The 12497-nt window shown below is 37.7% G+C and overlaps 1 protein-coding gene across 1 annotated transcript in view; it reads left to right on the forward strand.

The window, feature by feature from the left end:
- The window catches only part of LOC136858059 (probable E3 ubiquitin-protein ligase HERC1), an 850878-nt gene that overhangs the window by 269861 nt on the left and 568520 nt on the right, over window positions 1-12497 (forward strand). Inside the window, exon 24 of the mRNA XM_068225263.1 lies at window positions 10443-10647. Within this exon, the coding sequence (XP_068081364.1) occupies window positions 10443-10647 (205 nt within the window). The remainder of the gene's footprint in view (window positions 1-10442; window positions 10648-12497) is intronic.

Below are 12497 nucleotides of genomic sequence, written 5' to 3' on the forward strand. Positions count from 1 at the left end.
TATCATCAGATAACAAATCTATGCTATTTGCTGAACCGAGTTGAATAATTGCTGAATGCACATATATAAGGAAATGTGATTGCTAGATGTTGGATCATTATCTCATACATGCATCTTCATTGTACACTGTTATGCCTTTTAGCATTCAGTATGCAAGCCTCTGCAAATTAACCGAGTGCTTCCATAACCCTCTATTTGAAACCAGCTCTGTAGCTTCTTTTACACTGACTGGCAACATTTATAGATCACTTGAATTTTCAAATAAACAAGCATGTTGAATTGTGAAACATTGTTTTATTACTTACACTGATTGTTTTCATGAAAAATAATATCTAAATTAGGGTAGCAGTAACAGACAGATAATATCACTTATATAATTTTTTCATGAACATGATCAGTATAAATAATCAAACAAATGTTTCACAATTTACAGTAACATGCTTTTTCCTTAGAAAATTCAAGTGATCCATTAATTTTGCTGGTCAGTGTACTTGCACACCTTTAAAAATCTGTCTACCGGGCGAGTTGGCCGTGCGGTTAGGAGCATGCAGCTGTTAGCTCACATCCGGGAGATAGTGGGTTTGAATCCCATTGTCGGCAGCCCTGAAGATGGGTTTTCCGTGGTTTCCCATTTTCACACCGGGCAAATGCTGGGGCTGTACCTTAATTAAGGCCACGGCCGCTTCCTTCCCATTCCTAGGCCTTTCCTGTTCCATCGTCGCCATAAGACCTACCTGTGTCGGAGCGACGTAAAGCAAATAGAAGAAAGAAAAAAATAATCTCTCGCCCCTTCAACGTCTCTTAGTTGATTAAGAAATTGTTTTCAATGTTTTTAAGAATTAATTTTGCTATTATTCCTGATAATCGTGATTATTTTCTTGAAAAAGAAATATCTAAGTAAATTAGGGTAGCAGTAACAGACAGTTAATATTACTTATATAATTTTTTCATGAACATGATCAGTGTAAATGATAAAACAATTGTTTCACAATTTAACATGCTTTTTTCTTGGATAATTCAAGTGATCCATTAATTTTGCTGGTGAGTGTACTTGCAGACTGGCTCTCCCTCTACATCTCTTAGTTGATTAAGAAATTGTTTTCAATGTTTTTAAGTATTATGTTTGCTGTTATTCCTCATAATGGTGAGCCTATGTTTACCCCTTTTTTTGACAGACTTTTGTCGGTGATTGCAAAATTGCTTTGGCTTAAGGTTGTTGTTATAATGTTTTACATGATTTTTCCTAAAAGTCGGGAAAGATAAAAACTTGCTCAAAAACACATTAAAAGTGGTATCAAACAGCAATCAGTATGTTTTAACATATTTGTGGATGTTTTCCAAGCAGCGGCTTACTCATTAGCATGTATTTTCTAATTCCAATAATCTGAACACACATATTCAGTGTCATTCTTAAAAATTGTATTAGCGTCACTCCAGAGACTTGTGGCAAATGTTTCCATTTTCTTACTTCATACGGCATCACCTAACCTAGGTTTACTGCGCAGGTATTATAAAAACATATTTCAAGCTCCCTGTAGAATAATAACGTTTTCACTATAAATTTCATGGGAACAACCTTTCTGTAATTTAACAAGATGCGAGAGTACATAACCTAACCTCTGAAATTAGTTATGCACACCGTTGTATCTTATGAAGGAGAAGTATCACATTCTTATTTTATTTCAGTACATAGTACGAAGGCCGTCCGGAAAGTGGTACCCGTTTGCTCAATAAAGACACAGGAGTAAATATTAACAAATATACACATTTGTATAGGAAAGAGCATACTTTACACTACTTCTCCACATAATCTCCAAGCAAATTTAGGCATTTGTCATAACGTGGGAAGAGTTTTTGTATTCCAGCGTCATAGTCCTCCGCCGCCTGCGTATTGAGATACGTAGTCACGGCTCGTTTAAGTTCTTCATCGCTGTCAAATCTTTTACCCACTATAAAATCTTTAAGCTTCGTAAAGAGATGAAAATCCGAAGGGGCCAAGTCCGGGCTATACGGGGGATGGTCGAAGGTTTCCCACTTGAATTGCTGCAAAAGTTGTTGTGTTATCGCAGCTGCATGAGGCCTGGCATTGTCATGAAGGAGAAAGACATGTTTCACAATACGCATTAGCATTAATTGTGTCTCCACAGGCCATAAAATCAATGAGCAGTACACCTTGGCGATCCCAGAAAACGGTTGCCATGAGTTTCCTGGTGGACAGAACTGTCTTGAAATATTTTGGTTTGGTTGGTGAATGAACATGATGCCACTCCATTGACTGTCGTTTACTCTCAGGTGATGCATAACAAACCCATGTTTCGTCCCCAGTAATGATGCGAGTCAGGAAAAAGTCTCCTTCATCGGAATAATGTCCCAGAAATGTCAGTGCTGCAGCCATACACTTGGTTTTGTGCTCCTCTGTAAGCATGCGAGGGACCCACCTTGCACAGATTTTTGAATAATGCAGATGGTCTTTGACAATTTCATGAACAATTGTTCGAGACACATTAGGAAAATGTTCACAGAGTTCATCAGTTGTGATGTGCCAATCGTTCCTCACGCAATTTGTCTACTGCGCTCAGCAGTTGATCTGTAATGACAAATGGTCTCCCTGAACACTACTCATCGTGTACATTCCCCCTCCCCAGGTTGAAGTTGCGACACCAGTGCCGAACAGATGACTCGTCCATCACATTGTCTCCATACACCTACGTTAATTGGCGATGAATATCACAAGGTCGAACGTTTCGTGCATTAAGAAATTTAATCACGGCCCTCACTTCACAACTGGTGGGGTTCTCAATTTGTTTAAATATTTTAAACAATCACAGACACAACACAGGCAATGCTAGCGTCACGCAACATCTCACAGAGCAGGCAGACAAACCACTGACGCGGTTTGACCTTGCCCAGCAGCTACCCGAGTCGTCAGCGCTTCATGCGGCGCTAATGGGTAACTACTTTCCGGATGGCCATGGTATTAAAATTAAGCACTCGTTTATTTCAGCCTTTATTTCTAAGGAGTTAACAAACTGCTGTCATTGCACTTATTGTGAAAACATGTTCCCCCGATGTTTGTTTTCACCAGTCGGAGTTGTGAGAAGAGCTCTGGCTTGCTCAAGATTGACTCACTCGTGCGTAGCAGGAATCTATTCAGAAGATGATCAGTCGCATTCAGTATAAATGTATGAATATTGATAATGAATAAAAACTAATGCCCAAATTTTCCCATAATAATGGATGAATCATTAAAAGGATTCTCATTGTAACCGAAGAATATTGCACAGTTTAAAACAGGAATTTTCGAAGGGCATAATAACATTGTCATTAAAACGAGGGTTCTCTTCTACTGTACTACAGCGGCTGGGGACGGATGTGCATCCTAGTCCTACATCTCACTTTAGCCCTAAAATCCTGCACTCTAAATTCTTCATCTGCTTTGAATCATCCGTAGCAAGCACATGACGTCTTTTTCATAGGTTCTTAATGTCCCATAACCATAACAAATAGAAATAAATATTTGAGAATTTTAACATTTAGCGTTAAGGAAATGTAAATATTTATTGCGAATTACACAAAATCAAATATAAAATTGCACTGCTCTAATGGAACAATTTTTGGGACTTGAAATTTCTTCCGAGGACACGTAAAATCTGGGTTATATTTTATTTCATTTTTGTGATATTTAGCCAAATTGTGTATGGTTTTAATTCATTCCCAGGTTTTCTATTTTCCCGTGTTGTACTTTTTTTTTTCATGGTCCCTCTAAAAATGGAGAATCGAGGTTCCACTGTATTTTCCTTATGCTTAACAGAGAAGAAATATCCTAGCTCATTGTAGGTAAAACATCCCAGAACATAACTTTTGGAGGATATTTAAGTGTTTGTTGAATATGGCCCAGTGAGATTTTCTCTGATATTTCTTTACATACAGAAGTAACCTGCTAACCACAAACTTTGAAATGTCTTTCATCTGAAAATATGACTTCTTCCTATCTTCCACAGTCCAATCTCTATGCAGTTTAGCCAATATCAATCGCTTTTTGCACATTACTTTCATCAGAAGCTGCTTCTATGCTGGTCTGCAGGCCCTTCTGCCTCCACTGCCATACACCTACAATGCAATTTGCTCTAAGGTGGGACCAGTAGTGAATGGGAAAGCATGGTTCTGCCAATATAAGTTATACAAATTTTTAGAAACAACTGTGTTTGGATTATGCGTGTTACTGTAGCTGTCCAGTTGTCAGCTCCAGTCAGTAGTCATTTTACAAGTGGTTGTGTTTCATGAAGATGTTTTCTGACGTATGGTATTATGCAAGACACAAACATTGAGAAACCAAGTAAATGGTTCCACAATTTGGGTCACATTGCTGTCAACTTGCATGCGGGAGATAGTGGGTTCTAACCCCACTGTCAGTGGCCTTGAGGATGGTGTTCAGTTTTCACACCAGGCAGATGTTGGGCCTGTACCTGAAATAAGGCTATGGTTGCTTCCTTCCCACTCCTAGCCCTTTCCTGTCCCGTCATCACCACAAGACCTATCTGTGAAAATGCAACGTAAAGCAAATTCTAAAAAATACAAAGCCTACCCAAGTTCAGGAAATGTTCGTAAGCATTATTTATGGCAATTTTCTTAGTCTTTGCTAAGAAATGAGTCATAATTTTGAGTTTGCTGTGATATATATTTTTGTGAGTTCCCAAGGGTGATTTGCATCTTTCAAAAAGCCCAGCTTTCAGTTTTGCAAACAACCTTCTAACCTGTAGTATATTTTACAGATTGGTGTGTCTATTTTCTTAAATCCTAGTCCCAGCTTTATTGACTATGTAGTCAAGGAATGGTTTATCATGATTATCTCTTTCTTTAGCATATTTGTTGCGTTTTGCATTATATCTCCTGTCATTTTCCAGCTGTCCACCATTTTGTTTTTTTCTAATTTCATCCTTCCCAAAGAGTGCAGTCATCATCTTCCATTCTAGCAGGCCTTATGTAGAATGGGAGTGTAGTGTTATTCTTAAACACAAAGAATTATTAGCATGTTTGTGAATATTCTTCCTGGATAAGGAAAATTAAATCAACTTACATCGATAAGAGTGAAAAACACAGAGTAGATTAGAATGTCACATGAAAGAAATACAGTAGAAGTCTGTTACAGCAAGAATTCATAGCAGCGAAAAATTTACTTGCTATAGAGGATTGTCGTTATATCCGTTCGTAAAAGTCAGGGAAAACCCCATTAACATTGAAATCGGTATGAATTGGCATCAATTTTTTCAAAACCAGTATTTTTGCAGATGATATCCCACACTATGGCTTACTCGTTTGTTATTTTTCGAAATCCGATACTACATGAACTTGTATGTTTAATTTCATTGTGAAAATTTATAGTATCACTCCAGAGGCCTCTGTGGCAAACGTGTCAGTTTTGTTCTTCAAACGACGTCACCTAACCTAACCATATATGTATCACGAAAACATATTTAAAGTGTACATAGAGAAATAATAACCTCCTCGCCACAAATTTACATGGGAATAGCCTTTCCGAAATTTAACTAGATGTGAGAAAATATAAACTATCCTCTGAAATCAGCAATGTACTCTGGCATATCGTGGTGTATCACATTCTTTCTTAATTTCCGTGTATAACATTAGAATTAACTGATTGTTTATATCAGCCTTTATTTCTAGCGAGTCAACAACTGCTATCAGCCTCGTCATTTATGTATTTATTACGAAAACCTGTTATCGTCTTTCACTTAGAGTTTTTTAAGATATTTTTTAGAGAACAGCAGTCGACGGGTATTACTAATAGACTTCAATATCGCCTTCAAATGTCGACGTGAGAGCTTACAATTGTACATAGCGAGGAAACTATACGGTTCGATGATTGATTGGATTTTATAGCAAATGTTTCAGGTTTCTTATAGAGACAGTGTCACCTAACCTAACTTAACCGTACTATATGTATCATGAAAACATACTCCAACCACCAGTAGAGAAATGATAACATACTCGCTATAAATTTACATGGGAATAGCCTCTCTTAAATTTAACCAGCTGCGATAAAATATAAACTAACCTTTGAAATCAGTGATGTGCGCTGCCATATCTTGAGGTATATTGCATTCCTACTTAATTTCAGTGTAGAGTATTGAAATTAAGTGATTATTTACTTAGCCTTTATTTCTAACGAGTTAAGAACGGCTATCAACCATGTTACATATTTATTACGAAAACATATTCTCCTTCAAATGTCGACAAGAGCACTCGCAAGTGCACGTAGCATAAAAACAATACCCTACCAAAGATGAACAATCTCATTTTGTGGCAAACGTTTCAATTTTCTTACTCAAATAGCGTCACCTAACACAACTTAACCATACTGTATGTATCGTGAAAACATATTCCGAACGCAAGTAGAGGAATTATAACCTTCTCACTATAAATTTACATGATAATAGCCTTTCCTAAATTTAGCCATACGTGAGAAAATATAAACTAACCTCTGAAATCAATGATGCACTCTGCAATATCTTGAGGTGTATCCCATTCTTACTTAATTGCAGTATTTAACATTAAAATTAAGGGATAGTTTACTTCAGCCTTTATTTTTAATGAGTTAACAACTGCTATCCAACAAGTTATTTGCACATTTATTATGTAAACATGTTCTTCTCTTTCATTTCCTTTTTTCTTTACGGAGCAGCAGTCTACAGGTATTACTAATCAACTCCAACATCGCCTTCGAATATTAGTGAGATAGCTCGCTAGATGACATAGTGAGGAAACTATACTGAAGATGATCGATCGCATGTAATATAATGGCTGGGTGCACAAATTTCTAGAACGGAAAAAATCGCGCACGCTTAATCATTCGTAATAATGGATGCATCAGTGATGGGGCTCTCGCTGTAACCGAAGGATAATGTACAATTTAATATAGAAATTTAAAAGGAACAGACAAAAACTGGCATTATAACGGGGTTCACGTTATATGCCATACTCACTATAGTGGACTTCTACTGTATTTGTACATTCCTTTTTCATCTTTGTCATTCAGAATGAAAGAAAAGTCTATTGCTGTCATCCAGGTGGCAGATTTAATCACCACTGACCTGCAGTTAGGGTTGCTGCGTAAGTGGAAGATTCCCTATCAGTTGTTTACATAGTCTTGTCTTAAATGATTTCAAAGGACTTGGAAATTCATTGAACATCTCCCTTGGTAAATTATTCCAATCCCTAATTCCTCTTCCTATAAACAAATGTTTGCCCCAATTTGTCCTCTTGAATTTCTACTGTTGGGACTCAGAAGAAAGAAAAAAAAGATGTACAGGTGCAAAACATATAAAAGAAGTTTAACTGTATTCCAAATGAAATGTTCTTTCCTTCAGGTTTAACAGTCAAGAAGTCTTAGAAAGTAATGCGTGATTTCTAATACCACATTCTTCTTCTTATTCTTCTTCTTACCAGGCGAGTTGGCCGTGCGCGTAGAGGCGCGCGGCTGTGAGCTTGCATCCGGGAGATAGTAGGTTCGAATCCCACTATCGGCAGCCCTGAAGATGGTTTTCCGTGGTTTCCCATTTTCACACCAGGCAAATGCTGGGGCTGTACCTTAAGGCCACGGCCGCTTCCTTCCAACTCCTAGGCCTTTCCCATCCCATCGTCGCCATAAGACCTATCTGTGTCAGTGCGACGTAAAGCCCCTAGAAAAAAAATTATTCTTCTTCTTATTCTTCTTCTTCTTCTTCTCCTCCTACTTCTTCTTCTTATTCTTCTTCTCCTTCTCCCACACCTATGAGGTCTCGGGTGTGAACTGTGTCATACACATGGATGTGGCCCTGTTTTACGGATAGATGCCCTTTCTGATGACAATCCTATGTGAAGGGATGTAATCACTATTACGTGTTTTTGTGGTGGTTGGTAGTGTGGTGTGTTGTCTTAATATGAAGATGAGAGTGTGGAGACAAACACAAAGATGCAATTCCCAATGCAGAGGAATTAATCAAATTCGGTTAAAATCCCTGATGCAGCTGCGAATCAATCTCAAGACCATTAAACCTAAGTCCTCAATGCTGACCATTCAGCCAAGGAGTTTGATGTCATATTTCTGACTGAAAAAAAAAAAAAAGATGTTTCAAAATTATTTTTCAAAAAATAATGTTTTTTTTCCTGTGTTACTTATGATAATTTGCCTGAGGTATGTTTATATCTGAAATGCTCGTTGATGTGTTGGTGAAATTCTTTTCATTTGGATATGTGTTAAATTATCTCTGTGTTGATTTTTGTGTTTTTGTTGCAGAATCACAAAAATAGCCTTAGTTCCTTCGAAAATCCTTGTAGATAGGCTAAGGACAAGAGGATGAAAGTAGATATTGCTGATGATTGGGGTTTCACCCCATGCATACACCACCTAGCTTTTTATAAACAGTTCTCTTCCATTCCCTGTCCACATGAATGAAGAGCCTCTGAAGCACAGCCAAACAACATTAATGTGCTTTTTCATCCTCACTCATCATCAATAGATAATCCTCTGTTTTCTCTTTTCCTCTGTGAGAAACCCTGAGAGACTACATACCACTTTGTTCACTAGTTTAGTACAGACCCAGGCTTGAACTCTACATACTTTCACCTTCGTTACACTTTTCTGTCCTTTCTTGGGTTACCTTCTTCTAACACCTGCTGCTGGTGTTCTCAAGAGCTTGATAGCTTTTAGTAGGGACCTGAAAAATTAGCATCTATTTGTTTCAAAATAGCATCTATTTTTCAAAAATTAGCATCTATTTACAAAGTTAAAATAATCTCATGGTATTATTCATTTTGACGATTCCAAGTTTATGAAGTGTAATTATTGTCCTTGGTTCACACACAATACAAATTCATTGTTCAAACGAAAGCATTGTCAGTACATCGGCATTGCTTTTTTCCAATCACTGTGTTGTAATGAGACAACACATGCTCGCTATCTACATTGTTCATTGGGGTTCACAACAACTCAAGACAGTATTTAGCAAATATGCTGAACTCTGTCTGAACTGCAGTTAATGCAAGCATGACATCACATTTTTCACTTTGTTTCATCTGGGTTTGAATTGGCATGTTTCAGAGAACAGTAACCAGACCAGATATCGTTTCGTGAGAGATCTGTTACTCCAAACAATTTCTCAAGCCCATCTAATTTATCAGTGTTATACAAAATTATAATTTTTGGATACGAAGCTTGAGAAATTGACACAAAATGTTTATGGTTGGGATCTTTAGCTTTCAATGTGGCTAGCTTGCACTGTGAAGAATGAGCAGCTTCGACACATGTGTCTCTACATGCAGCCTGCTGTAGAGGAGTGAGCTTAATCAAAGCATCATTAGTTGCCACAGAAAAATTCCCCTCACAAATTAAGGTAAAACTAGCATCAAGGTTATGCAGTTTAGGGTAAAAGAGATGAGAGGTAGGATACAGAGACCCTTCATGTTCAGTAAGGAGGTCAACCAATCCAGCTGCATGATCTGTGACAAAAACCATGTGGGAGTGAAGCCTATTCACTTCTCGGTCAGTCAGATCAGTCAGGTACTTAATACCGCAGTTGTTGATGTCTTTCATGTCAGACATCTTGAAAAATGTAACAACATCAGTAAAGTAAGCACTCAAATAGAAGCCAGCCTAAAACCAGCTATTCCATCGGGTTATGACAGGTGCAGGAAAAAGCTTTGCTTCCTTTGAAGCACCATACTTTGATGTTAAGAATTGTAAATAATTATATTTTCGCTTTCTTGTGTTTAAAAATGCAGACTTTACCATCGCAACCACATGATTTAAATCTGGCATCACTGTGACCCAACTATTGCCAACCAAGCTGATCTTATGTGCTCAGCACTGTACATGCATTAAATGATCCCCTATGACCACACTTAATGTTTCATAACACCGGGTGATGTACGGGGGCACTGTCACTAACAAATACTTTAACTGCATCATATGGTACACTATAACTGCGCAGAGCTTCTAAAACAGCACGAGAGCAGTTTGTAGCATTTCCTGCATCAAGATAGTTCACAGAAATAACGTGCAGCTCTCTTTTTGATCCGGCTGGGACTTGGATGATAAAAATACAACGGCCCATTCTATCTGTAGTTTCATTACAGAGTACGTTGACGTTCTTCCCCATTAGAGCCTCTGCTGGAATAGAAATACAGAATATGTTTTTGTTTAAAGATATCTCCCATTTTATAACTTGCAATAGAACCACAGGAAAAGAAAAAAAAAAACCACACCTTGACTTTGGCCGGACAGGAAACCCTTCAAGCTACTGAGATCATTTGTGTGTTATGTTGTAGCAGGATATTTACACTACAATAATTTTCCCTCTCTCTCCTTTCTTCCTTCCTATATTAATATTATAAATGATTCCATCCTTCATAATCTTATGCAGTCTCCATCTGTGGTATTGTTTCAGGCACTGGGCAGCAGATCCAAGTGTTAACCGTGTTTGCCTTGAGTATGTTATACCAGCCAGAGGATGTTGTTCTGGCTGTATCCAGTGGACTATTACCATTACTCAGCCATCTCTGTTCTGGTAGTACCCACTCACCTCCTAGCTCTGTTGATGTTCTCACCATGGCTAGCATGCGTTTGTTGCACATCCTCGCCATGTCATGTGGGTAAGTACAGGTTTGATAATCTGCTTTAAAGAAAATAAGAGTTGCAGTTCTGGCACTTGTGATGGTGAAAAGTCGGCAATGGAAGTTTTACAGCAGAGCTGAACAAAAGTTCCACGCAACAGGTCACATCTTCCTTACCTTTATTTGGGACTCTACAAAGTAAAGCTACAATGTTTAAACCAAATGAAATTACCATATTTGCAAAAGTCTACATTATACAGGTATTGACCTGGGGAAAAAAAAAAAAGAGAGATTAAACTAAGATGTATTTTCACATTGCCATAATGTCTCGAACTACATTATTTCTCATGATATAGTGTCAAAATACTGCCCAACTGAATCATTTAGTAACACACATTCATACACATCACTATGGCCAAACAAGTCGTTATACAAATTGTGATTGCTAACTTCCTCTTCATGACAGAATCGAGAAGAGCCCAGATACAATACTGTTCCTTTTCAAAGTTCATTCTATACTCAATAAAAAATAAATTTTAAAAAATTTAAGAAAATACTCAAAATCCTTTTACATGATTACCAGCCTGTAGGGTAAATTGCCACCCTCATTACTCTACAAATATATGAACTATTACAGCTTGCTGCCAAGTACAGTAGAAGTTCGTTATAGCGAGAATTCACAACAGCGAAAAATTTACTCGCTATAGCAAATTGTCGTTATATCCGATTTTTGTATAAAAGTCGTAAAACCCCCCATACACATTAAAATTGGTATGAAACGGCAATCAGTTTGTTCAAAACTTGCATTTCAGCGGATATCCACAATACGACTTACTTGTTTGTTATTTTTCGAAATCCGATACAACGTGAAAGTGAATGTTTAATTCCATTCTGAAAAAATTATAGTTTCGTATTTCTCCGAATCCAAGACGAACCCCACTTTTTTCTTCAAAAAATTAAAATCGGGCTCAAAAAGTGCTTTAGTAAAATCATATGAATGCCTTTGTTGCACAGTATGCATTTTTATACTATTTTTAGACACCGAACATTGGCTTTCGTTATGCCACATTTTTTGCGACTGAAAAATTATTCTTTATTTCCGCGGGTTTAATGACCATTAACTTAAAATTGGCATCATAATACCGAAGAGAACCCATTGAAAATTTGCCGGCAATACCTATTCCTTGCATCTCTACAATATGACGATCTGTCAGGATAATATTCTTGCTGTCTATAAAAACAGTTGCGGTACTTTTAATCAGTGTCGAATATAACCGGCTACTGCTACATGCACGTCTCGCTTGCCAGGTTTGGCCAACTTCAGCGGCTAGCAATGTATAGGCCTAATCGCGGACGTTGAAGGTCTACGAAAGAGTTTATTGCGCCACGGTGTGGCCTTTCCGCGTTGTGTTTTTCGTGCACATATCTCACAATTTCATTTTCGACTTCTTTAAAGCGTCGTTGTTGCGGACCGCCGAATGCATTTTTTGTATCTTTGTCTTCACGTTGACGCCAAATATTGGCTTTAGTTAGGCCTATGCCATATTTTCTTGCGGCTGCTCATTTATTCTACATTTCCAATGTTTAATAACCATTAACTTAAAATTGGCATAATATCGACGAGAACTCATCGAAAATTTGCCGGCAATACCTGTTCCACGTAGTTTTACTACTATCCATCACGAAAATATTCTTGCTGTCTATAAAACTTAATTTTAGTAAGAGTAAGATGGGTTATAACTCTGCCACTGAGTAGCCGTGGCCTTTCTAATAGTTCGAAGGCTCGCATGTTTTGATGCCATTCTGCAGATTTGAGAAACGTTTTTGTAGAGGTTAATTCTCTTCACTATTTCCTGAGATCCAGTGACGTTACACAGAGGCACTGTACA

This window comes from Anabrus simplex, chromosome 1, assembly GCF_040414725.1.
Source record: "Anabrus simplex isolate iqAnaSimp1 chromosome 1, ASM4041472v1, whole genome shotgun sequence".
Classification (NCBI taxonomy): Eukaryota; Metazoa; Arthropoda; class Insecta; order Orthoptera; family Tettigoniidae; genus Anabrus; species Anabrus simplex.